At 37.6% G+C, this 26,364-nt stretch overlaps 1 protein-coding gene across 1 annotated transcript; it reads right to left on the bottom strand.

The window, feature by feature from the left end:
• Positions 1–257: 257 nt before the first annotated feature.
• LOC137185660 (alpha-2-macroglobulin-like) lies at positions 258–25,499 on the bottom strand. The gene is made up of 35 exons (XM_067593939.1): positions 25,379–25,499; positions 25,034–25,214; positions 24,596–24,752; positions 23,934–23,986; positions 23,185–23,205; positions 21,819–21,984; positions 21,649–21,733; positions 21,423–21,543; positions 20,416–20,533; positions 20,179–20,288; positions 19,914–20,081; positions 19,181–19,408; positions 18,100–18,163; positions 17,871–18,016; positions 17,272–17,421; positions 16,804–16,950; positions 16,649–16,721; positions 15,607–15,751; positions 15,125–15,350; positions 14,480–14,606; positions 14,190–14,311; positions 14,029–14,080; positions 12,957–13,040; positions 12,124–12,300; positions 10,837–10,912; positions 10,476–10,632; positions 10,306–10,380; positions 8,808–8,970; positions 5,292–5,479; positions 2,000–2,212; positions 1,527–1,651; positions 1,203–1,293; positions 945–1,116; positions 737–778; positions 258–535 (listed from the first exon to the last, which is right to left on the bottom strand). Exons 1-35 carry the CDS (start codon positions 25,456–25,458, stop codon positions 531–533), a joined length of 4,308 nt encoding a protein of 1,435 aa, XP_067450040.1. The 5' UTR covers positions 25,459–25,499; the 3' UTR covers positions 258–530.
• Positions 25,500–26,364: the final 865 nt, after the last annotated feature.

The raw sequence follows: 26,364 nt of genomic DNA, 5'->3' as shown, positions 1-26,364 counted from the left end.
TATTCTGTTAAGTGCCTGTGTGCCTTGTTGTTTGTGTCGGTATTTGTGCCTTTAGCTACCTGCTCAGGTCTATACAGCACTCTGGTCAACGTGGGTTGTTTTAAATGTGCTTTATAAATAAATTTGACTTGAGTTGACTTGAAAGCCATTACAACACTTACTTTTTGAATGTGTCCACTTTCCATACTAAGCTGACCTGCACAATGTTATTTCTGGTCAATTAATGAAATACATATAAAGAAAACTGGAGAGACAGAGTTGAGTATAAGAACAGTTTTGAATGGGACATTCAGATGACATTTTATTGTACACTGTGTATGGATTTCACTTTAGACACATACAGGAGTTACACAGCTGAAAGGATTTGTGGCAAAATGTAACAAGCAAAATAAGTGTTAACTGTTTGTGTATGATTACACTAACAGACATGGAGCTACACAACGTATATAAAATGAACATTTTTAAAGTGCGAGTCCTTTTAAAATCTTCTGAAATCTGTGATGACCTGAGGACTGACCACCCTTCACTCTTCATGCTGCAAAAGAAAGAAAGAAAATAATTCTGTTAAGACTACATTAGTTGATTTCTAAATTGTTGTACATACTTAGATTATCTGTCAAAACAATTTATAACATGCTGCTTTTTGTGGTCAGGTTAAAATTGGTTAAAATTAGGTTTTTTTCATGTCATTAAATGAATGTTTTAAGTGTTCCTGTATGTTATTGCAGATTGTTACCGGCAGCACAAGGGTAGCTGTATTCTGTCTCAGCCTGGTCACCTGAGAGGAAAAAGAAGTAGAAGAGACATTAAAACAAACAAAAACAGTCAAACCCTCTTCATGTGTCCAAAACTCCAGCACATTTACAACTTGTAGTTCTCCAAATTATATTTCTTATAACTGTTCAGTTTGTTTGTAAGTGGGTTTTAGAGTTAATGTGATTTACTTGGCTGGTAGTAGTCATAGATCTTGACCACGGCTGGCTTCAGGTTCTGCACTTGGACCTCCTGTACGAGCTCTAAGCTGTGGTTGATGGGTATGTCCTTTGGTAACTCTAAGTACACCAGAACATGATCTTCCTTTTCTTCGACACGATCCACCAGCAAGGCACGTTTGAGCTGTGAGGACATGATATTCAGCTGAGTTACCACGACATCGACATCTGACACAAATATTACAGGTTTAAACTACAGTAATAAGTTACCCTCTTCAAAGACTCTGGATCTGGGACAAATCCAGAGAGCATTTTGATGTCCAGGATCACCATGTTTGAACTGGTTTCCTTCCCACTATAACTGTAATGGAACCATAAAAAATGTGATGTTACACAGTGAGATATTACTCTGTTCTTCATAGTTGTACTGGCTGATGCATAGAGAGTTTTTAATGTGAGGCACTGGCAGTACTACAAAATAACTACAAAGTTGTAAACATTTCCAACATGTCCATCCACCAACAGTTACTCAGGAGATTATTTGTTTGAAATTGCATAATTCTTCTATCATTGTTGTGCTGTTGATGTACTTACAGTGATTTTAGCTTCAGAGTGAGTTTAGGTGTGGTGGATTTGCTGGTGCAGTCAGCCTCTGGTTTTACCTCCACACTGAGTGTAGTTACATCAGCAGGAGTTGGGATGTTATAATGAAGAGAAATCTGTCAAACAGGTACACAAGGAAGATTTAACATTCATAAAAAGTTAACAAGAATCTTATGAATTTCCTTTCCCCCTTGAGAAGTACCATCTGGTTTTCACATGATTGTAGTTTTAGGTTTCCAGATTGAGAAAAAGATTTCGAGTGATGCTGCCTCTTTCCTTGGGTGGAGGAATAAACATTTAAAATGAATACATTTCCTTAATTTATAAAATCATTTCTGTATCTCCCCATCTTTTTGACAAAATAATTTCATGATAGTTAAATAAGGGATAGATTTCATTCCTTTTTTGGAACAATAAGGGATGAAATTTATCTATCTACCAACAGATCTCCAGCATTCACTGACCTGCATTGACACACATGCAGTTCCCTTCACCTCCAGGCTGTACTTTCCTGTCATGTCCTGCAGCATCTTCTCCTGGTAGAGCAGTTTGTTGTTCTGGTTCACATCAAATGTCAGCTGGCCACTGGGAGACTGGACTGTCACTGTGCTTGAACCCTCTGGACTGAACACCAGAGTGGAGTAGAGAGCCAGAGCCTGAAGAGCCACCACTGTGTCCTACAACACACACACACACACACACATAGTCGTGTCTCCATCACTTCAGAGGACATTACATTAACTTACATTCATATCCTGGAGACTTATCCTAACCTAACCCTAACCACCACATGCCGAACCCTGACCTTAACATAACCCTAAACTCACCTTAACTTTAAACCAAGTCTTCACCTTAAAATTAATGATTTACGTTAGGGGGACTTGCTTTTTGTCCCCACATCATGACTGTGTAAACAGATTTATGTCCCCAAAACATGAGGAATACCTGGACCACACACACACACACACACACACACACACACACACACACACACACACACACACACACACACACACACACACACAGAGAGAGAAAAGTATAGAAATGTACAAATGTACTTACTTTATATATGCAGCACATATTCATATGTAATAAACTTATATTGTTGAGAGACATGTAGCAGACTTTTCAAATTCATCTTTTCTTATAATCTCATTCATGCAACCATATTGTAACTTTATATTTAACAATAAAGGCAGACATGATTTTTACTTTTCGTAACCTCACAATTATCAGGTTCTATCTGCATTCTGAGTGGTTTTTCAGATATTGAGGTTCAAAGTTTTGACATCCTAGTTAGCAAAACTGACATAAAGTACAAACACCCTTAATGTGCTCTAAATATATATTATCAAAATCTTTTTAATCACATTTTAAAGTGTTGTTTTTATAACCAGCTGATTTCTGATAGAACCTTCTAACTCTGAGAATTCAGAAAAGAAGATGATTTTGTTGGAAAAAGTAAACAGATTTGTCATATTTTGTTTTAATACACAGAATCAATGGATGAACTACTGAAGCGAGTTATGTTTTATGATATTTGGGCACAGACAACGATTTAGCTGCATGTTTTAAAGTTAGACATAATTACATTTGGTTTTCACTGACAGATTTGAACTGATAAATTTAAGACAGAAAGAACATTTAAAAATGTTTCTCTGTTAATTTCCTTTCTCTGCTTTGATGTTTTTTTGCTGCTGTCTCTGTCTGTTGCTCTTCATCTAAGAGCTTTTCTGCTCCCAAATTTACTTATTTACGTATTTATTTATTTATTTGTTTGTTTGTTTGTTGTACTTCAACAACAATCTAGGGTCTCTGTCAGTGTCTGAGCTCTGAATGTTTCTCTGTCATTACTGATTCTCCTGCAGGACTCAAGTTATAACATTAAACACACACAAACACAGTTAGCAGCAGGTAGTGTTAGCATCAGCAAACAGCAGCCTGAATGTATCTTATATTCTTACATATTCAAATTTCTCTTTCATATTTGTTAAGTACTCAGAATAACTTAGTCATTAAAGGGGAGTTTTTCCTTGCTGCTGTCGCCAAGTGCTGCTCATGGGAGACTCATGCAGTCTAGACCTGCTCTATGTTAAAAGTGCCCTGAGATAACCTTTGTTAACTAATTATTGCTAACAACTCTGCTAACTGTGTAATTAAACTTAGAAAGCTAGCTGACTAGCATGGTACAGTAGATAGAGGTCAACATCAGCTTCTAACTGAGCTCAAACAAGATACAAAACTGACTTTAACTCAGTTGGTGTTTGTATCTTACTTAATTATTTTGATCAAATTAATCAATTTGGAGTCTTCAAAACTTAAGATTGAGCAGCATTTTATGACGTTTTCAACTCATTTAAGCACAGTCACAGAGCAGTGAGGTTAAATGGTGAAGAGGTGGAACCTGATTGGTCCTCCTGTCTATATTCTGAGCTCTGATTGGTGCTTTGCAGATGAAACCATGTAGTCTAGTTAGAGATCGATTTTTGAGAGAGAACGTTTTCTTCTTCTCAAATTTTAGGGCCAATAATGCAGAAAACAAAATTAAACCTACACAAACTGTTAATAACATGTCAAAGAATACTTTCAAATGAATAACTCATTTTTGACAAAAATATCAGATAGAACCATATAATTCTGAGGGCACGATTTATCAATTTCAAGTCTCTCCAAGATGTTGATCATTTGATAGTAATGGCTGCCTAAAGGTAGGAAAGTTATGATTTAAAACTGGAAAGTAATGCTCAGTATATGTGATTTGAAATGAATATACTATGATACTGCTTTTGTCCTTGGTGTGATACAATCACTGAAATCAAATTATAATCATAATTTCTAAGGTCAGTTTTGCATGGAAAATTCTCTGCCTCTGAAACGGAGGCATAAACATGGGATGGGATTTACAAGAACCACAAGGAAAGTTGTAGTGAGAAAAATAAACATGCATTAAACATAGGTTTGAATATAACAAACTGCTTATTAGAAACAAAAAAATAGGCTTTTAATAACAAACACAATATCTGACTACTGTAATGCAGAAAACAATAGAAGGGGAAGTTTTGGTTTGTGTTGATCAAATTCAAATTTGAACTCTACCATCAATGAACTATATCATCACTATAGGCTGCAACTACAAATCTTTCTTTTGTTGAGACATTTAAGTGAGTGTTGGGCTGCATTTATTCCAGGATCCATATCAACACAACATCCATCATAACCTGCACAGGTCTGATCTGATGAACCTTTTGCTCCATCCTTCTCTCTCTCTGTCTCCACCAGTTGTGGTGCCTTGTGTATATTTTGTGCATTTTTAATTTGTCTTATTATGTCACTTCATCTGCTTTTCATTTCCCATGAACGTGTTTATTGCCTCCTAATGTATTAATAATTACATAGATGCTAAAGATCATAATATCATCATTTATGAGTAATAGCTAACAGTTTTCTCAGGTGGAGTTGCCAAGCAACTATTTTATAATCAAAATCACTCTGATAACATAGAAATCCCACCTGAGAACTGACAATGAGCTCCCGGTCACTCACAGTTTTCATCTGGAGGGCAGTGACAGGTGCAGTCAAACTGCTAATTTGCATAATGAGGTGCCGTCTTAGTTAATCAGATGATGAAAACACAGATTGTGGCCACAAGCTCTATGAAAACAGTAGCTCACATTTGCACAATTCCATTTTCTTATAAATCTATCCCTGCACTGTATGTTTGACTCAAAGTTCCACAATCAGCTGTTTTGAATGTACCTGTGTAGAGGAGAAGCCTCCATAATAGTTCTGCTGGTCTGTCAGCCATCTGATGATGCGGCTGGTGTAGCCCAGGTCTTCAGCAGTAGGGGAGGCGATGAGTTTTGCCAGTATGACATACGAGCTGATCTCCACAGACAGAGAGGCTGACGTTTCTGTTGCTGTCTGAGACCAGCGAAGCCGACCCCCTAAAGACAGCCATTCACAACATATAACCTTTATTTAATCAGGTAGTTTCATTGAGATCAGGATCTCTTTTGCGAGAAGGATCCAAATAAAGCAGGAGAAATAAAACAGAGAAGACACACATCACACAATCGGTCAGATATACTGTATCTGTACATCCATCAAATGGGCTGAGACTTTCAAGTTTTAATGTCCATGAAAATGAAATGGCAGTCTTCCAAAATCAGTATTTACTCATGGGGTTTCAAAAGTTAGTCCGACCTGGTACTGATAAGCTGTAGTTTTAAATTTGAGAAGAGATGTAATATGCTGAGGGATCTTTAGTGGGAGACATGTAGAAACAAAAATGGTAGTGTGTAATTTCTGGTTCATAGTGAGGACCAACTCACTTACTGACTTTCTGATGACAGTGATCTCCTCCAATGAAACGCAGGGCACAGTGGTAAACTGCATCAAGTTGTTTTAAGATGGAATGAGCAGCATGAGAGTACTATGTGTCCATACTCAAGCATAGTTTTCCTGTTGAATTCCTCTAGAGCTACATTTCTAAGTATCTACAGGCCACCTAAATACTGCGCTACCTTTTTTGATGATTTTGCTGAACTGCTGTCTATTATCTGTATTGACTTTGACTGTGTAGTTATTGTTGGTGATTTTAACATCCATGTTGACAACCCCCAGGACAGAGGGACTAAAAAACTGTGTTATATTCTCGATAACTATGGACTGACTCAGCATGTGACAGAGCCCACACACAACAAGGTGCACACTCTGGATTTAATCATCTCTAAGGGTCTGAACATTTCTAAGGTTGTAGTGACTGATGTTGTTCTCTCTGATCATTCCTGTGTTTTCCTTGAGAGTGCTATCTCCATGCACACAAATGTTCAAACAGAGGTAATCACAAAACGGTATATCACTGAAAACAAAAGTGAAATATTTATTTAGGCTTTCTATTCCACACTGGCCGTCTCTTGGGTCTCAGTCAATGAGCGTGTAGATAATTTCAGCTCTAAAATTACAAATGTTATTGATGCCATTGCACTCACTAAGGTGAAGGTTGTCTCTGGTAAGAAAAGTTCTCTATGGAGAAATGCCACACTGGTCAGAATGGAAAAAAAGAGTGTTGAAAAGCTGAATGCAGGCGAAAAACAAATCTATAAAGAGAGACATCACATTTATAATTTGGAACTGAGAAATGCAAGGTGGTCCTTCTTCTCTGACATCATTGCCAAAAACAATAATAATGCACGTGCCTTATTTGCTACTGTCGACAGGCTAACAAACCCTCCTGTATCAGTTGCCCCTGAACATCTATCCACCAAGGCTTGCAATGAATCTGCCTCCTTCTTCACTGACAAAATTCAGAAAATTAGACAAGCAGTCAGTGCCTCCATATCAGGAGCAGGATATGTGTTGTCCCTGTGTCCACTTAAAATTAATTTGAGTAGTATGATACAATTCCATCCGATCAACCACAAAAACCTGGAGGACATTATACAACATCTGAAATCCTCCTCTTGCTGCCTTGATATTCTGCCCACAGGCTTTTTCAAAATTGTTTCCTACAGACTGTCAACACATCTCTTCTCTCAGGTGTCTTCCCACACACCCTGAAAACTGCCATCATCAAGCCACTCTTGAAAAAGAACAATCTAGACACTTCATTAATGAGCAACTATAGGCCCATATCAAACCTTATGTTTTTAAGTAAAATCATTTAAAAAAAGCTGAACAACTTTGTAGCACTAAACAACCATTTTGATGTCTCCCAGTTAGGATTTCAACCACATCACAGCATTGACCCTGCTCTTATTAAGGTCTTCAATGACATACACTTAAACACTGACAGAATTACAGTGGCAGAATTACAGTATTAGTATTACTGGATCTCAGTACGGTTGACCGCAACATATTACTAGACAGATTGGAAAACTGGGTGGGACTTTCTGGCACAGTACTGAACTGGTTTGAATCCAACTTAAAGGACAGGGACTACTTTTTGTCCATAGATAATCACACATCTGAGCAGACAAAAATGACATGTGGAGTTCCCCAAGGCTCCATTCTGGGTCCTCTTCTGTTCAACATCTACATGCTCCCACTAGCTCAGATTATGGAAAACAACAAAATATGTTACCACAGTTATGCAGATGACACACAAATTTTCATAACCATATCACCAGGGGACGATGGTCCAATACAAGCACTGAGTAAGTGCATTGGACAAATCAACGTTTGGATGTGCCAGAATTTTCTTCAGTTAAAGAAAAACCAAACTGAAGTAATTGTTTTTGGAGCCAAGGAAGAACAATTAAAAGTCAGCACTCAGCTTCAATCGATAATATTAAAAACTACAAACCAAGCCAGAAATCTTGGTGTAGCCATGGACTCAGACCTGAATTTCAACAGCCACATTAAGACAATTACAAACCTACTATCATCTGAAGAATAAGAAAGAATAAAAACAAGAATTAAAGGACTTATGTCTCTGGATTTGGAAAAACTTGTCCATGCATTTATCTTCAGCAGACTTGACTACTGCTGTCTTCACAGGTCTCCCTAAAAAAAATCAATCAGACAGCTGCAGCTGATTCAGAACACTGCTGCTCGAGTCCTCACTATGACCAAGAAAGTAGATCATATAACTCCAGTTCTCAGATCTTTACACTGGCTTCCTGTCTGTCAAAGAATTGATTTTAAAATACTGCTGTTGGTTTATAAAGCACTGAATAGTTTAGGGCCAAATTACATTTCTGATCTGCTGCTGCATTATGAACCATCTAGACCTCTCAGGTCGTCTGGGACAGGTCTGCTTATTGTCCCCAGAGTAAAAACTAAACATGGAGAAGCAGCATTCAGTTTTTATGCTCCACATATCTGGAATAAGCTCCCAGAAAACTGCAGGTCTGCTGCAACTCTCAGTTCTTTTAAATCACAGCTGAAGACTTTTCTGTTTACCACTGCCTTTTATTAAACCAAATTTGAGGGTTAATATTTTACACTGCACTGTAACTTTTATTCTCCTGTTTTATCTGTCTTATTCTATTTTAGCTTCTTTTTATTTCCAAATTCAACACTTTTTAATTGTATTTAAATGTCTTTTTTTACTTGATTTGCTTCTATATTCTGTCTTGATGCCTTTTATGCTCTATGAAAAGCACTCTGAATTGCCTTGTTGTTGAAATGTGCTATACAAATAAACTTGCCTTGTCCTCAAGAACAAAACATGCTTAGACAGATCATTACAGATGACAGATAAACAGGCACAAGTTGAGCTACATTCACAGTAATGAAGCCAGAGTGATTTCATTTAGGAGGATGACTCACCGTCTTTTGATGCAACCGTGTCTAAGTGCTGTAGGAGTTGAGCACGGGTCTCCATGTCTCCAGCCAGGGTGAAGACGTATGCCAGCAGAGCTGTAGTGTAGGTGTTGCTGAGGTCACTGGTGGACTCCTTAAGGCAAGACAAGCTCTTCTTCACCACAGGATCCTGAAACAGATAAAAATCACATTGTAGTATATCTTCTTATGACTCAACTCATTTTGATTGATCTAAACACAACTTGTTTATTTTATGTTTTTCCATGGACCAAAGACAATTCATTGGATGCCTTTGACTGCCATGTTAACAAATTCTTTTATTCAAAGAAACGTAAATGAATTAAGGCATCAAATAAGTTTCCACTCTGTGAGTTTCAATGGGGACTTATTATTGTTGTTGAGACAATTCTGACTTCAAGGACGAAGTGCATAAATCAAAGTTACAGCAGCACAGCAGTGACAAATTATTTAACAGCACCGCTAAACTGGATGACAAAGACTGATACAGAGGTAGCAAAACCACCACCAACACAGACCAACATTAAGCTCCAGCACAATGACATCCCCAAGTGAAGCCAACAATGCTAACCAACCGAACAGAGTGAGTTTCAGTGTGAAAGGTTTTTTTTAAATCTGTTTTGGATGGTGAATATACTACTCTCTGTTTTTTTTCTGTGCTGTGTGTGCTGTGGTTGCTACTGTTTAGCTGCTAACCATAGCCAGTTAGCAGAGCTAATTGTTTCATCAAACTCTTCCCAGTTGCAGAAGAAACATATTCATCGTTAGTTTATTAAGTGTTATAGAGCAGGTAATATTGTGTGTTAGTAGGATTAATTTTTGCTCTGAATACAAAACATTAGCACTAACAGGAGCAATAAATAAAATGGGGAGTTATATCAAGTGTCTGAGGTTTCTGCTGTGAAAGTCAAATAATAATTTTATGTAAACAATGAGCTGATAATAATATAAAAATCAATAATACTTATTAAATTCTTTCTTTTTGCAGTAAGCAGCAGGTATCTCATATGTGTTAATGTTACTCAACAAAGAAAATGCTAACATTATTTCTGTGAGGGATGCTTTTGTGCTTTTAACCCAGTGCTGCATGGATGGTTTTGGACACACAAAGACAATTTCTCACTGTAGCACTAACTACATGTAGTCTGGGTCTGCGTTATCACGGCTATTAAAAACACTTTCCTAGATGACTGCCAATAAAAATGGATGTCGTCTTCTAATGGACTGATCTATGGTTGAGACTACTGAGCAGTGCTGAAGTAATGTCTGGAAGCATTTTGGATTGTGGATAAAGGTGAGGCTGTTTTCTGCCTGCAGTAATATTACCAAGAACATTTTTGAAAGATATCGCTGCTAGCAAAAAATTAAATTAAAAACCTGCACACTGGGAAGACATGATGAAAGTGAGATTATGGAAAATTTACTTGAAATGAAACTTGAGTTTTCAGTGAAAACAACTTGAGATATTTGTGAAGATTGTGCTCACATCTTTGGCAATGTCCATCTCCAAGAAGGCAGCAGTGATGTAAGCACTGAGAGTCACTTCATCAGACACACCACCCTGTTAAGAGGAAGTATTATAAATAATATCATCTTTGTACACCTAATATTCAGGCTGGCATTAGTTACTAATGACCTGATCCCCTTTAACAGTACCTTCATTCTGTTATTAAAGAGTTTTCCTGACTTTTCGAAACAGCCATTTTGACGTTGTTTACTCTCCAGCCAAGTCTTAGACTCTTCAATCTTTGCTGGGTCAATGTAGATGAAAGACTTTGCTTTGACAAAGGATCTCAGCACAAAAGCAGTCAACCTGAGGATATAAAAACAAGGTTAGACATTGACTGAGACAGCAGAACAAGAGGAAGCACTTGAACTGTGTATTGTCTCATGATAGTCACCACAATACACTAACTAATACACTAATGCCTGCAGAAAGATGAAAGCCATCAGCTGCCAATGATCACATCATGTACATATACTCTAAGTACAGCATGTGATTCAGTAATGTTCTCACCAAGTGTTCCCCGTTCCTGCTCCAAATGTGCTGTAAGCTCCATCGTCATGTTTGTAGTTCAGCTGTCTCTGGTAGCCTGTGCAACAATAAAAGTATGCTTATTAAAGCTATAAGGATACACACACTTTCAGATTTAATAGCAAGTTCAATATTAAGGTTATCATCTGGGGTGAATTTGTTCATGATGGCTCCATAAGTTTGACAGCATGTGATATGTTCAGCCTCACTTTGCCCAAAATGTATTTACCTACTTGTTAAAGACATATTTTCTCAGACAATTTCGCACCACGAGCCATGAAGTTCCACATGAACACATGATTTACTGCCAAATTTAGAGCAGTTTTGGTTATTTCACACAAGAGAAGTCTCTCTGTGCTTGTTTTGCCTGTGCTCTTCTCACTGGCTTGAACTGAGCGTGGTTCAGTTGGAAAACGGTGACGTCACATTTTCACGTGCACTAATCACAAAGGAGCAATATTTGAAACAAAATGCAATGACGGTTGCAGGGTTTACTGCTTATGCTGTCAGGCCATTGTCAATCAAATCTGATCATTCTGAGTTTTTGAGTTTTAAACTATAAATACTAATAATGTTTCTCAGTCTAATTTTGTTCAAATTGTTCAACTTCCAGTAAAAGCACAAGTATTTGACATTAAAATTGATGCATATCCCTAATATATAAACTGTATATCAATTGAATGTCGGTTATTTTTGTACTCAGTTGTCCCAAATCACGCTACATGTATTCTCTGACTATATACAGTAGTTATGAGCATCTACAATTTTTCTCACTACACCATCTTCAACTCTTTCAGTCCCTTTCAGTCATTTTCACAATCTCAGTTTTGTAGATTTTATATTGGACTTTAAGGTAAGAGCCCACATTTTTCTTCTTTTTATGTGTGTGTTTGTTTCTTTTCTTTAGGGACTGTTATAATGACAAATCTGAGAAAAAGAAAAGTAAAGCTTATTATCAGAAATCCTCTCAGGGCCTCCAGACCAATCAGAGTCAACAAGTAGGCGTGTTGGAAACTAATTATTTTCATTAAGTTGTAAGTAAACTGATAAATCTAATGAGGTCACTTGTTATCTACCTTTTTCATGCTGTTTGTAACTAAAAACACCAAAATATATTTTTTAATATTCTTAGCTCACTTTTTGAACATGTAATTTTGTCATTTGAAAGATAACCTCTCTGCCAAGCCAAGAAATAAACAGCAAAGTGAATATTATCACAACTTGATGAAAAATGTTAGTCAGGTTTGAGGGTGTTGCTCAGAGACTCACCACTGGTCAGGAAGCCTTTAGCCTTTTCCATGATGGCTGGGGTCAGCTGCTGGGTGTTTTTCAGGTACTGGAGGATGTAGATGTTGGGAGCCAGGAGAGCCATGTTCTGCTCTCCACATCCATACGGCATCTTCAGCAGTCCATCCAGGTTCTTCAGGGCCCGGCCGAGGATGTCACCTGCACAAAAACACTGACTCACTAAGCCTGAACATGTAACTAACCTCACCTTTAATTTCTAAATGTGTCTCATAAACACTAGTAATATAAGTATATTTTCTTTTGGTTTTACAGCACTGAAAATGTTTGTAAGAGTTGTGAAGTTGTAAAGATGTATTTTCATTATTTGAAAAATATTATATATATGGTTAAAAAAAATTGAACGAAATTAATCACAGAAAAAGATGAGCTAAAGCCTTCTTTTGCTTAGAAACAGCAAGTCAGATGTTTTGCACATAAATCACGTGGGGGTTTTTTTTCAAGCAAAATTTGTGCTTATTTTTCTTGGAAGCATGTTAACAAGCTTCAAAAAGAGCAGATACAGCAGGCAGTGCACAAAAGGAGTTTCTGTATTCTTTCCCATGACTGTGTTGCATTTGTTGTGTTCCTTGTACAAGTATAATCCTGCAATCACTAGTACTCATGCACATTTTTGACTATAAATCTGCTTTATGTGTTACATGGAACTGCAATGGTTGAAGTATAAAACCAAAACATAATATGACACTCCAGCTCTAATGTACTTTTTTGTTATTGATGCCTTTCTTTATGATGCTTGTTAAACTTAAGGATTTGTTTAGTTAAAGCAACACTCAATAAAACAAATAGTTGTTTACCCAGGACTGATATTGAGGCACGGGCAGATCCATCAATCATGTTCTCAGGGAGGTGTATATCTATTTCCTCTGTCAAAGCCTCCCCTGTGTACAGACAGAAAACAGTCAGCTTAGAGACAGAAAGCAGAGGTCACAACTAAAACAAGGTTATTTAGATTTAAGGTGGTCAGTGGATCATCAATCGCAGTGACGAAAATAACTGAATACATTTAATCAAGTAATATACTTAGGTAAATTTTAAAATACTTGTACTTTTACTTGAGTATTATACCTCCACTACATTTCAGTGGGAAATATTGTACTTTCTACTCCACTACATTTATTTGACAGCTTTAGTTACTTTTTAGATGAAGATTTGACACAATGGATAATATAACAAGCTTTTAAAATACAACACATTAAAGATGAAAGCAGTGGTTTCCAACTTTTTTGGCTTTTGACATCTTACAAAAAGCAGTGTGTAGTCGGGGTCACATTTCACATGTCTATGAGTTGTTAACAGCTCCACCAAATAGTGATTTTTCCCTCTAAACTTCTCACATGGTTTCATTTCAATAAATGTTCAAATGATCCAATATTTCACCAAAAATCAAAGATGTATTTCATCTTATATAATAAGTATATATAATATATCAGTCAGAAGGACCAGTCCTCTACATTTACTTTAACTACATTTTGCTGCTAAAACTTATGTACTTTTACTTAAGTAGGATGTTTCATGCAGGACTTTTACTTGTAATGGAGTATTTTTACATTGCTGTATTGGTATATTTACTTAAGTAAATGGTCTGAATTCTTTTTCCACCACTGATAGGAAATAAGATAGATGAATGCCACAAAACTGAAGGTTCTTTGGTTGTAATGAGTTTATGATAAAATGTAATAAAATGTATTTAAGTAATGACATTTAAAAGAAGATACTTGTGCTAAACTTAAAAAATTGCCATAAATATATTGTAATTACTACCTTTTTGCAAGTAATGAATGTCTCAGTTACATGTTTGACATGTAATCTAGGGCACCCTTTCTAACTTTTACAAAACGTTTGATGCCTGGCCTCACCCATACTGACCTTTAGGGCAGAGCAGCCAGTTGTAGGTCTTTGTCTTCTCAGTTCCCTCAGCCTGAGAGGAAATGAGATAGGAAATAATGTGAGTTCCAGTGTTACTTTTATCTTAGATTAAATACAAAATGAAATGGTTTTCTTTGTCATCTTAGTTTTAGGGTACCAACCTTTACAATGAGAGATCGTGTAACCACGTCGATGCGACCTCTGTCTGGCACAGTCACGATCTCATTGTCACATGAAACCTCGGATGTCACAGCTTCAGCTTTCACAGTCACATTCACAACCCCTAAAAAAACATCATATACCCGTGTATAAAACTTGATTGATAATTTTCTCAGATGCTGGAAGTTCTAAAAGTATCAAAACACTTGTGAGTTGTGCTGGTAAAAGAGGGACAGCCAGGACAGCTTCAGGGCATCCTGAAGACCTTGATGGATAAAAGCTTGATGCTCACCTAAGGCTGAGGGGGCCATGGTCCACCTGAGGGTCTTGCGTTCATTGCCACACAGGCAGGATGTGTACTGGTTACCAGAGAGAGGAGTGAGGGTGAAATCTAAGGAGGGGGCTGGAGTCACAGTGACCTGTTTAAGAGAGACAAACATTAATTATAAAACTGGAGTTTAGCATATGGCATTTGCTTACTGCAGCCTGTATGTAGCCAACCAAACCTGATTAAAAACAGTCCCACTGCTAGGAATAAAACATATGACACAGCATAATACATGTGCTTTGTGTGTCAAAATAACAGTACACTACTTAAATAAGTGTGATTATTAATAACATATCTTTGGACACAAAAAACCTGTAGTTGGTTTGCTCCAGTCTGCATCAGTGGACGAGTTGGTAAACTTTTTCCTTTGGTTTAGTTTCTTACCAGATGTGAGAATGTTCACTCCACTCTGCTCCACTCTCATTATGAGCATGTTAGCATGCTGACATTAGCATTTAGCACAAAAGAGCACTGTTCAAATGTACAGCCTCACAGAGCAGCTAGCATGGTCTTGTTAATGAAAGAACAAGATCAACGCACAAAGAATATTATAGTGGCAGACTATGTCATGTCAGGTAACACTAATAAATCTGTAAAAATATGACTTACCATGATGCAGCTAGACAGGTAGTTGAAGGTGGTTGCCTTCAGTTCAAAGTGCTCCCCCCGGATGATGGAGTAGGGCAGACTGAGCTCGAGGAAGAAGGGCTGGAAGACCTTGAACTCTTTACGAGGAGCCAAGCCAAAACCATGAGGGGAAAGACAGAAAGCCTCCGTCTCCCAGGTGGTGATAGTGTCTGGGACAGTGACGGAAACATCCTTCGTTCCAGACTCTCTGGATCAACAGATCAGAGGTCAAAATGAAAAAGTCTCCAAGAAGCATCAGTAAAGTATTTTCATACCATTAATGTGTGCAGGAAGTCAGCCAGTTAAAAACATCTTTCTATGGGCCCAGTGGGCAACTTGTAATGACTGGGGTGCCATCTTGCAACACAGTATCCAATTCTCTTAATACATCCACAGTTTATTATCCTCAGACTCCCATTTTTTCCATTTCATGACTATCAAAACCCCTTGTGACAGAAACTCACCCAACTTCCACCAGGTCCCATATCCAAGTCTCAGGGAAGAAAGTGCGAACTGTCTCTATTGGCGGAGGAGGAGGAGAATAGGATGTTACTCCTTCCCACTCCACTTCAACATCTTCAGCAGCACTGCCCACCCCGTAACTGATACCTGAAAAGAAACTAGAAAATATTTAGGGCTGTCCCCGACTCAGAATTTTCACAGTTGAGTAGAGTCAGCATGGCAAGTGGGGGGTGTAGTCTCATTTACAGTATATATTTATCTTATTACATATATTTTGTTCTGATAAGCCTACATACTAAACAGCATTATATTATTAATTTGTTTCTTTCTTCAACACAACCTCCTATGAGAAATATTATGTCTCCACCCAGTGTGTAACCACAGTTACAGTCAAATCAAGCGCACTTGCAGAGCAGCCGCCCCACACTAAACTGATACAAATCATGTTTTACCTTAATGCTGTTGTTCATCATCTGAAAAAATCAGATTTCTACACAGTCAGAGAAATAAAAAGTGTAAGTCCTGGTGTTAGTTCAGTTATAAAATCCAAGCCCCACATGGAACATCTCTCCTGATGGCTACTGACAGCGCTGTCAGGAGAATCGATCATACAGGATTTTAAAGGAGATGGCAGAGACGTTGGTATGTGTACGTTTAAACAGGAGTTTATCCGACTTGCATTTAACACTGGAGCCCAGAGCTCAGAGCAGGAAACAGAGTTGTTCTGCATCACACAGTTTCCATCTTCTCGCTTAGTTTCCATCACAGTTATGTGTTTAGGTCATTTAGAGACACAATTCTGAAAAAGTTTACAGCCCATCATGCTGCATTACACACACAAAAAAAAAGCCAGAGATTTGACTGAAAAAATGCAAGTCGACTCGGGGGTTTATTGACTGATGCATCGACTCAGCGACTTTTAGGGGGCAGCCCTCAAAATATTCTAACAGAAGTGGAGAGCAGCAGTGACGCAGTGAACTGTTTTACTGTACAGCAAAAAAAAACATTAAAAAAACCAAACAAAACAAAAACAAAACAACTCACCATACAAGACGTTGTATTCTTCTTCATAATCGAGGCATAAAAGCAAATTTGATGCCATCTTCAGCCCTACATTCTAGATAATCCAACAAAACACAGATGTCACTGAAAAGTTCATCACATGCAACAAGAGAAATTTTGTCGCATGTAAAAATTACCTGAAAAACTGTATGAGCATCATCTCTCTCGTCATGTCGGGGGTATGGCAGAACATATCTTCTGGGTCTCACATGCAAGCATTCTACTGAATCTACAACTTCATGTGGAATAGAGGATACTTTTGTGATGGGCAACAAGCCAAATATCTGAAAAGAAAGACGGTTCAAAGCTATAAACTGCAACATATTTGTTATTTTACAGAGCTGACGATTAGGGAACTCCTGGTAACTGAGGCCCACTCTTTTATCTTGAAGCCTGAATGTAAAGTATATCAGTCAAAATAGTGCCTTCACCTTATTTCTGAATATCAAAGTGCTGTACAAGTGGGTAAAAACACAAAACCAGCAATGAATCATACTGAAAAGCTGTATCACATACAGTACTAGACAAAAGTTTGGACACACTTAGGGAAACAAAGAAAAGGGAGAAAATGAAAGAAAAAAACACTAGCTAATACCAGCAGTTACCTTGTCTGCATCAAGAATCTTCCCTGGCTCCTTGATGAGGATGCTCTGATCGACAGCACTCACAGCACACAGAGAATCTGGCTGGGCTGTCAGCTGCATGGTGTTCTCCTCTCCTGGGACAGCTGAGGATGGAGAAAACTCCAGCAACACCTGAGACACACACAAAACACACATCACACCATCTGGACTTTAGAGGTATGATCTGAGGACCTGTGATCCCTTCAATGTGACACAAATGTGTATTTTACTCCAACTCCTTTACATTTTTAACAAATGCCAAAAGACCAGATTAATCCTTACACAGGAGGCATTTTTGGTCAAGTCACTGGTCTTTTCATTGAACTGACATCCTCCTATTGGCCAACTGATATTTATCCCCTTTCTTCTTGCAGGAAGAGTCAGTAATTGCACTTCTGAAATTGTTTTAGTAGCAGTAACTCAACGTTCTCTTGCCCTCCATTACTTCAGATGAGTGACAACTTTTCAATGAAGGCTACATATTATTATCACCAGTGATTCAGCAGGTGTATGATTCCTTTATGACTCCACAGCCACGTCTGACAGACAGTCATCTGCATTCGTCTTCCTCTCTCACTGACCTTGTGACCGAAGCATTTCTCAGTGGAGAAGTCAGCACTGTGGGCGATCACATTCTCACTGGGAAGGACAGCGTAAGCCACAACCCGGAAATCTGGTGCCATTTCTGGAGACACTTTCAACTTAAAGGACACCTCACCCTCAGATACTGAAAAAGCAAACCAACTTATATGAACTGTCTTACAACTTACATTCACATGCTTCCCCAAACTTGTGATTAAAGTCGCCCACCTGATTTATCTTGCACTTCCACCTGTTTAAAGCCTTGCATGACAATGGCTCCTCTGGATAGGACCTGGGGAATTTGAGAGAAAGTGACACAAAGAATGAATAATGTACCTTAACTTTAAACACTCATTCCCTTTAACAACAGATTACAACAGTGTCTGCTGTTGTGCGGTTATTTGTCATGTTATGAAGTTCTTAGTGGGATATGTGTGCAATGTTTGTGTCAAAAAGTTTGTCGTACAGCTAAAGTAATGAGTTCATATGATGAAAGTTACAAAAACTAAACTAAACACAGCTCTAGAATCAGAAATAGAAATAGCACAACACAACACAAAAAAGTGCACAGAACATGTAAAAAGTAACCAAATACTAAAAGCAGTATGTTATAAATCAGTGTTTATCTATGTTTTAGGCTCTAGTATGTGGTTGAAATTTTAACATGTTGAGCAGCCTGCAATAGGAAAGTAATGTGTTGAGGAACAGTGTTGAGTGTAGATCACCAGTGTTTTGGAAGTGCTCTCAAAACATCACTGTAGTTACAGTATGAGCATCAAACAGAGGAAAATAGACTTGAAGCTGCTATACTGGCTGTGAGCGGGACACTTTGTAATGTAAAGATTTATTAACATAATAAAATAAATTGTCATGAAAAGAAAAGTTTTTCTACTTGTTTGTAAGAATGTGCTCTGCTATACTCATCACTATTTTGTCCATACTGGGATCCTGTAGGACTCACTGTTTCCCCACAGCTGACTGGTGAGGAGGTGGTTGTGATCCATAACCCTTCAGAAACGTGCTCCTTGCAACTGAAGTCATTATGAAGATTTCTTTATGAAAGTTACCCCAAAGTTAACTTTGTTAACCTACAAATCCAGCTTTGTGGATTTGACTTCACTGATGTAATAATAGTTCATTTAGAATTTAAAAAATAAAACTGAATCTACAAACTCTTTTAAACAGCTTGGTACGACTAAACAGCTGTTCTGACACTTCTTAGGCTTGTGGACGTTTCTCAAAATCAGTGTCCATGTTTCTGGAGGAGACAGCTGGGGACAAGCTGAGAAATAGCTCACCCACCACTCACCAGATACATCACATCTGCAGAGCCCTGGGCCTCTCCAACTACAGTGTATTTGATGAACATGTCCTCTTCTTTGTCACAGGGAAGTGATTTATCCTTCGTCTTCACCTCCAGGAAACTGACTGACTTTGTGTCACGAGAATACTGTTTGGCCTCAGACAATGTGTGTTCTCCAGCCTCATAGTGTTTATATCTATAGGCATGGTACTCCAGTGTTGGTTTGTTGCTGACCTACAGAATAGAAAAGAAACACTATAAATGAGCTCATGGTGGTTAAGGTTGTTGCAAGCTTTAGAAAATGCTCTAACTGTCCTGTGAATTGGTTTATGTTTAAACTAGTATCATTTTCCTATTGTTTACTCACTAATCAATGCTTTGTGTCCCTCTCTATTCTTTTATATTTTCCTATTAAGTGTTTTTCTTTGCCCGCTTTTTAATACTACTATATTTAAAGGCCAAGGCTGTGATTCAGATGTAAACGAAGACAGTTAACAAACGATATATAAAAAGCTTACATCATTCAAGCACAAAATGAATCAGTTGGGTTGGTGGTAAAATCACAGCCAATCCAAAGGTTTTGGTATAAAAATAGTTCAAAACTGTTCCAATATGGCCGCCAGCTACTATCAGACCTTGGTCAGATGCAGCATATTTAGAAGCCGTTGTAGGTTCGAGCTGTTGGGTTGCAGAGAGTTTTGATGTGACTGACAGGTTATTAATGCTACCTCTTACTTACACTGAGGCGGATGTCTCCATGGAGGGTAGCTGTGCTTAATGAGAAGGTAGCGATACCATTGCTGTCAGTTGTGAGATTCTGTAGCAAATGTGATGACCACCTTGCTCCCTTAAACAGGTACAGCGGCTTGTCAGCAATGGGTGTATCATTGTAGTATACTGCTTTAACCTGTCAGAATAAATGTCATTATTGAGAATACTCATTGCTTCAGTTACACTGTGTGTAGAATCACATGGAAGAAGTGAAGATAACATTTTGCACTTACTTTTCCTTCCACATTTGATCCTTGGTTATAAATCTTAGGTGTGTCAATAAATGACAGCTTTCCAACAATAAATGAAACAGGTATTCTTTTCTCTTGTTTGGGTGAAATACCTGCACGAGATGCCTCCATGTTACAACATGTATACCATATTGGATAAATACATGATATTGCTAGTTTAAAAAAAATATTTTGATTCCCTTTTAAAATATAAAAATTATAAAATCTAATAAGACTTACCAGTTCCCTCCTCTTCCACTTCAGCTATGAGGATGAGTTGATCATGCAGCATCCATTGGTCAAGTTTTGTGAAAGTGGACATCTTGATGGTAAAAGTGGCACAGCCTTTCTTGTCCATCTAGAAATGAAAACGAAATAAGATCAAATAAAATGTACAAAAAAATAAGAAGTTGAAGGAATGCTCAAACTGTCTCCATTTCATACCCTATACTCCATTCATCATACATTGACTTGTAAATGTCATTCAAACTTTAAACTTCACACACTTTGGAATTTCCTACATTCTTTTTCATACCATTTTCACTATTCAAAGTTCAAGTGTTAATTTTTAAAAAACATTATATTCAGACATATACAGTCTAAGGGCAGGGATAGCTGCATGAATAGCAAAGGTGCCTCAATGATAGTCGGCTTAATATAGTTCTTGGCTCATCAGGGAATTGCTCTGATGAGGGAACGGGTCCAAATTGAACTAATTGGGTCTAACTGGGTCGGGTCTCCTTTTACTGCCGCAGGTCTCGGTGTCTTTATGTCAATATGTCCAATACTCGAGTGGACCTGAACAGACCTGAGTGTACATGGTATCAGCTCTGATCATGTGGTACGTCACAATCACCACAGGAGAAAACAGTGTGTTTTGAGTAGAGAGGAGAATGTAAACAGTCAAGTGAAGAACAAGTTAAAGGAAAAGGAGAACAGGAAGGGAAAAAACAACCAGCACGTCAGCTGTTTGCTCCTGTTTTATGCAAATAGTCAACAGAGATGAGAAAAAAAGTTCTGATAAGGGAACTGAAGCCAAACGCATTTTAGGAAAATCAGTTGTCTACAAGATTTATGCTGTGAAATGAATTTTGGATTTCTGGAATTTGATTCACATTTATAAAATGTATTATTAATTTATATTAAATAAAATAAAGTTAAAATAATAATAAGAAATATATCGCTTCTGTGTTCTCTCTGTTTGATATTTCAGCAGAGAGATTAGACTGTCACTGTAACAACTGTACCTGCTTTGTCTCTTTGTGGCATGGAGCAAGGTAGTGTAAAGGGTTTCCATAAAAATAGTGATTAAGAGGTCTGCAAATCTCAACTTTAGCGCTGCCTGGCACAGGCTGTCCATATGTGTACCTAATTAGATGGAAATAAAAAAACAAACATCAAGGTGTTGTTCAAAAAGAGTCATTCACTCACCAAACTGGGCCTATTTTAGATATTTAAAGGACTTTTACTTACTTTGCACATATTTCAGCTGTGATGTCTTCCTGCTCAAAACTTACTTCATCAGATGTAATTACTTTTACATCAAATTTAGGCAAAACTGGGGACAAAAGAAAGTCGTTAGCATTCTTGCTACACTACAAATAGATTGAAATGAAAAGTAAAAGAAATGAACCATTACTCACCATATTTCTCCACCTTGAAGCTGTGGTATATTTTGTGTTCACCAGTCGTCACAATAACTTGGTAGGATCCTTCACGGGCCTCAGAGTTCAAAGAGTAAGAAAGCTGCAGTATTTTACCATTGGAGGTTTCATTCAGCCACTGTCCAATCCGGTTTCTGTTAGCATCCTGTTAAATTAAATGAATGGGAAGAACATGTATTTAAGACACAAATAGGAAACTTACAGGTCATTTACACTCCACACAGAAATACAGTGCTAACCATGCTGCTCACTGATTCTTCTCCCTCAGCAAGACTGCAGATGAAACTGGGCCATACATTTACTGCTGTAAAATTGTACTTGTTGACATCATGTTTACTCAATGTGCTTTTAAGAAAGCTTGCATCCTACATTTTGACAACATATTATCTGAAATTATTCTCAAATAGATCCTGACAAATGTATTGTCAGGCTAAAAATACCAGTCCAGTGGCAGATGTATTGGTATCAGTATGTACTGTATGTTGGCAGACAAACAGAATTTGGCCCTTATCCTTAGAATGTAGTTTAATGCAGTTAAGAAAGAGAGAGAGAGAGAAATATTAACTTAAGTCCCATGGACCCCTATTTTCCTATCATTTTGTGTCTAAGTGACTAATGGGGACAACAGTTCTTGAAATTGGTCCAGGATTGAGTGAGCTGACATCCACTAAACGGGCCGCAATGTAATCTACACTACAGGTGCTTGTTCTCGCTGCTGACAGGCTCGTATTGTTATTATTAGTGTCTGACAACATTAAGGAAAGGACCATACAGAGAAATAACACATTTTTCTTTACCTTTCACTTGATGCGGTCTCTTTGTTATTGTATCTAATCAAGTCTCGCTCAAGGAGAAGTCTCACTCTGAAATCTTACGAGGGTTCACATGTTGTTGAAATCAGCTAAAGATACCAAAGTTTCCCTTTAAGGAGTCAAAATTGGGTAATGTGAAAAAAAGAAAAAAAACAACCAACTCCCTCTACTGATGAGGAATGTAAGAGGCTGTTGAAAGCTCCAGAAAAAGTTCAATGTAGTTTTTCTGGTATGTATTGTTATAATATCAGTCACATTTGCTGTTTATAATGTACTACTCTTACTCTTATCTCAGCCATCTTTCATAGATGTTTAAGTTGTTCCAGTGTAAACTAGCTTGTCTCATTTTGTGTTGTACCCTTGTCACAATTCTTTAAAAGCCAAATTTGAGGGGTCATTACCAAATGTGTTGATGTTAAAACATCTCCTCTTGTTTCAAGGTAGGTGTATATCAGTCAATCTTAAAGTAACTTTCAGTCTAAGATCCCCCAGTATACAGTATGTTGAGGTGTATATTGTCATTATAGCCTTACCTCGATTTCGATGACATTGTACTGCAAAAAAGAAAGAGAGAGGTTTGTTAAAGGTGTTGGTTTATTGTTCTCATCACACAGTGTCCTCTGAGTCCAGGTTAAAGTGATGAACTGCGAGTCATTTTTCTTTATTTAAGAAATCAGTGATGATACGTAGTCAAGGCTCCGATGTTATTCAATCATTGTACAGGTATTTACTGCGTGAGTTCAACACAGTCAATATAGACTAGAGCTCTTATGTTTATGAATTAAAAATATGAAACAGGTTTAATAGACATTCAAATAAAACAGGCTTTTCCTCAGATTATCAGTCATTCTGATTAATAGTTTTCTTGAAAAAACAAACAAACACAATTCTATTTAATTTTAGTATAGTTCCAGTTATTTCCAATACAAACAGATTTCTTTGCTGCAAACTGTTGAAAATGAGAAAGTCATGATAGGGGTTGACGGATTTATCACAGCGTCAGCAAAAATCTTTCAACTCATCACAAGCAGGTTTACCTAAAGGGGCCCTGGTTGTACTATTGACCCTCGTTCAGGAGCAGATTGATCAGAAACATAGTCCTGGTTAAATAGCACACCCATGTCGATCATTTCATTACGTAACCTCTGTTCAGTACAACTAGCTGGTGTGTATATTCCAGGTCACTGGGGCACTAATTGAAACTTGTGCCGTTGTCACATAGTGTCACAAATACTGTGATTTATAAATTAAATCTGAAAGAAAGGAGAGACAATTCACTCACCAGACGACTGGCAGGTCTGAGCCTGGTATCAAGTGAAATGACTCTGAAATGGACTGCAAAAGAGATGACATACAGCAGTGTTAAACATCTTCTGTCCACTCAGACATAATCATTATTAAGTTAGATACTGTAAAGTAATCAGTGGTAGCTATCACATCACAGTCTTAAACATTACCATGTGACACTGCTTACTCACTTTGAGAGGGTGTGTCCATACTTTTGACTGGTACTGTATGTTCTTTTTTCACATGCTAGTGTGACTTTTTTTATGCAAACGCTACTTGTCTCTGGGTATTTGTGCTTTTAACCTGTGCTGCCCATTGATGGTTTGAGATACAGACACAAGTAATTTCCCACTAGTTGTAAGTATTAACTCTGAAATAGTGTTATACTGCTAGTAGTTGGTGTTTAGCACCTGAATTCCACGTGTCATGTTAGCTAGCCAGAGCTGACAGATATCTATCAACATGTCATATGATTAAAAAGTTTGAGAAATGCATACAAATTTACATCTGAACAGTCATTTCTTTATTGTTTTGCTTTTTAAATTTTGAAAAAGTCCATATACAAGTTATACACGCACATCTTCAATTGTTTGTGAAGGGGAAACCCGTATAGTACTATATTGTGTTCAACATCATAGATGATCATCTCAGAGTTACCTGTTTGTCCAGGAAGGTAGATTGGTTTATCTGTTTGGACGAATGTCATTGGTTGATAGACCCTGATCATGACTTTCCTGACTTGTCTTGAATAAAATGTGTCACCTCGTACCTCCACCTCCAGTTTCTGCACCTCTTTATTCTGCACTTCAGGAGCCTTTAACAGAAATATATTTTACAGACACTAGCTGAGAAAACCATTAACTCACACTGTAAAACTTGAAAAAGAGTTTTGGAATATTCTTTTTTTTTTATCTATTTAAAACCTAAAATCACAAAAGTAGGCTGTCTAAAACAATTCTAAAATGTTTTTTTTTAATCTTGTCATGGTGGTTTGTGTGTTACTAATGTATGTGTTTGCTACTGTATAAGTTATAAAATACTACCAAAGGTCAACAAGATTTGCAATCGTGTATTTTGTACATCTGGAGAGCTGACCTTAAAATCAATGCAGGTATGAAACTCTGTGTTGTATGTCTCCTTGAGGAGGGTTGTGTTCTTCTCTTGGGAGACCAGAGTGACGGTCATGACTAGAGTTTCATTGGGCTGCAGTAGATTCACGCAGAATTTGGTCTCAGCTCCAGCTTCAAGTACTGCAGGAATTGCTACCATGTACTGCCTATAGCCAAAGAAACACACAGTACATACACACACAGTATTACTCACTGGATCTGACATGTTAGAAATTTTAAGTCAGTAGGTATGCATCTGCCCTTCTACTGTAAATTACACAAAAAGACTACATGCTATTGCTAGTTTTATAGACACTACAGGTAAACTTACGGTTCTGAAACAGTCCGACTCAAAGACATCCAGCCCAGGCAGACAAACAGTGTCCATGTCTGTGTCCCAGAAAGACCCATGACTGACTGGGGTAAGCCTCAGAGTCAGCAACTGATAAACAAACACATCTATCCTCCTTTCACCCATATCACACAAATACACCCATCACCTCAAGACAATCATTTACAGAAAAAAAACAAAAACCTGCCCAAATGGAAGAGAAATTGAATTTTAATTTGTAGGATATGTTCAACATTTTTTTCATTTGTAAAGGTTATTTAAAAAGACAGCCATTTAAAACAATATAACTAACCTAATCTAAACAATTGACTGAACACATCAATTTTAAATACAGACGGAGTGTTGTACTAGCAGAAAATGGGATCTAGTTTATACTATTGCAGTGAATCAAATTGGTGTAGTTTTGTCTCTCACATTCAGTAAAGGCCCAATCACACCAAAAAGTGGCATAGCAAAATTCATCTACGTGTCTTCACAAAATATTTGGTTATAGAAGCTTGGTGACATACAGTATTGATTACTTGCAGGCAACTGCTAACACGCTAGCCAGCCGTGACATGCTATTCTTAGTCAGTCACAACAGCTACAAGCTTATTTCTATTCTTTGTACTGTGCCCTTTCCTCCCACCTGGCATTTTGTTCTTGTAAATGTGTAAAAAATTTCATTCAATAAGGACTTTTCTTGCTACCTGTGACTTAGCAAGTTTGTTAGCTGGGTTGCTAACAATAAGCTCACACACTTTTATCGCACTTTTATTTCCAAGGTAGGGATAAGTAAGGCAGCTTTTATCTAAATTAAGCAGGCCTAAAACACCAATTTTACACTCTGTGATAAATCGAGTTTAAATGTTAGCCAAAAGTTTGTAAGTCTTGGAATACTTACAAGAATGAATGTTGAAGAAGAGTTCTTACATTAATCCATTAAGTCTGCAGTTGTAATCATGAATATGCTGTTTATAAATGGA

Source organism: Thunnus thynnus, chromosome 7 (genome assembly GCF_963924715.1).
Source record: "Thunnus thynnus chromosome 7, fThuThy2.1, whole genome shotgun sequence".
NCBI lineage: Eukaryota > Metazoa > Chordata > Actinopteri > Scombriformes > Scombridae > Thunnus > Thunnus thynnus.
Note: the sequence above shows the minus strand (reverse complement) of the source record. Positions and strands in the feature narration are given on the sequence as shown.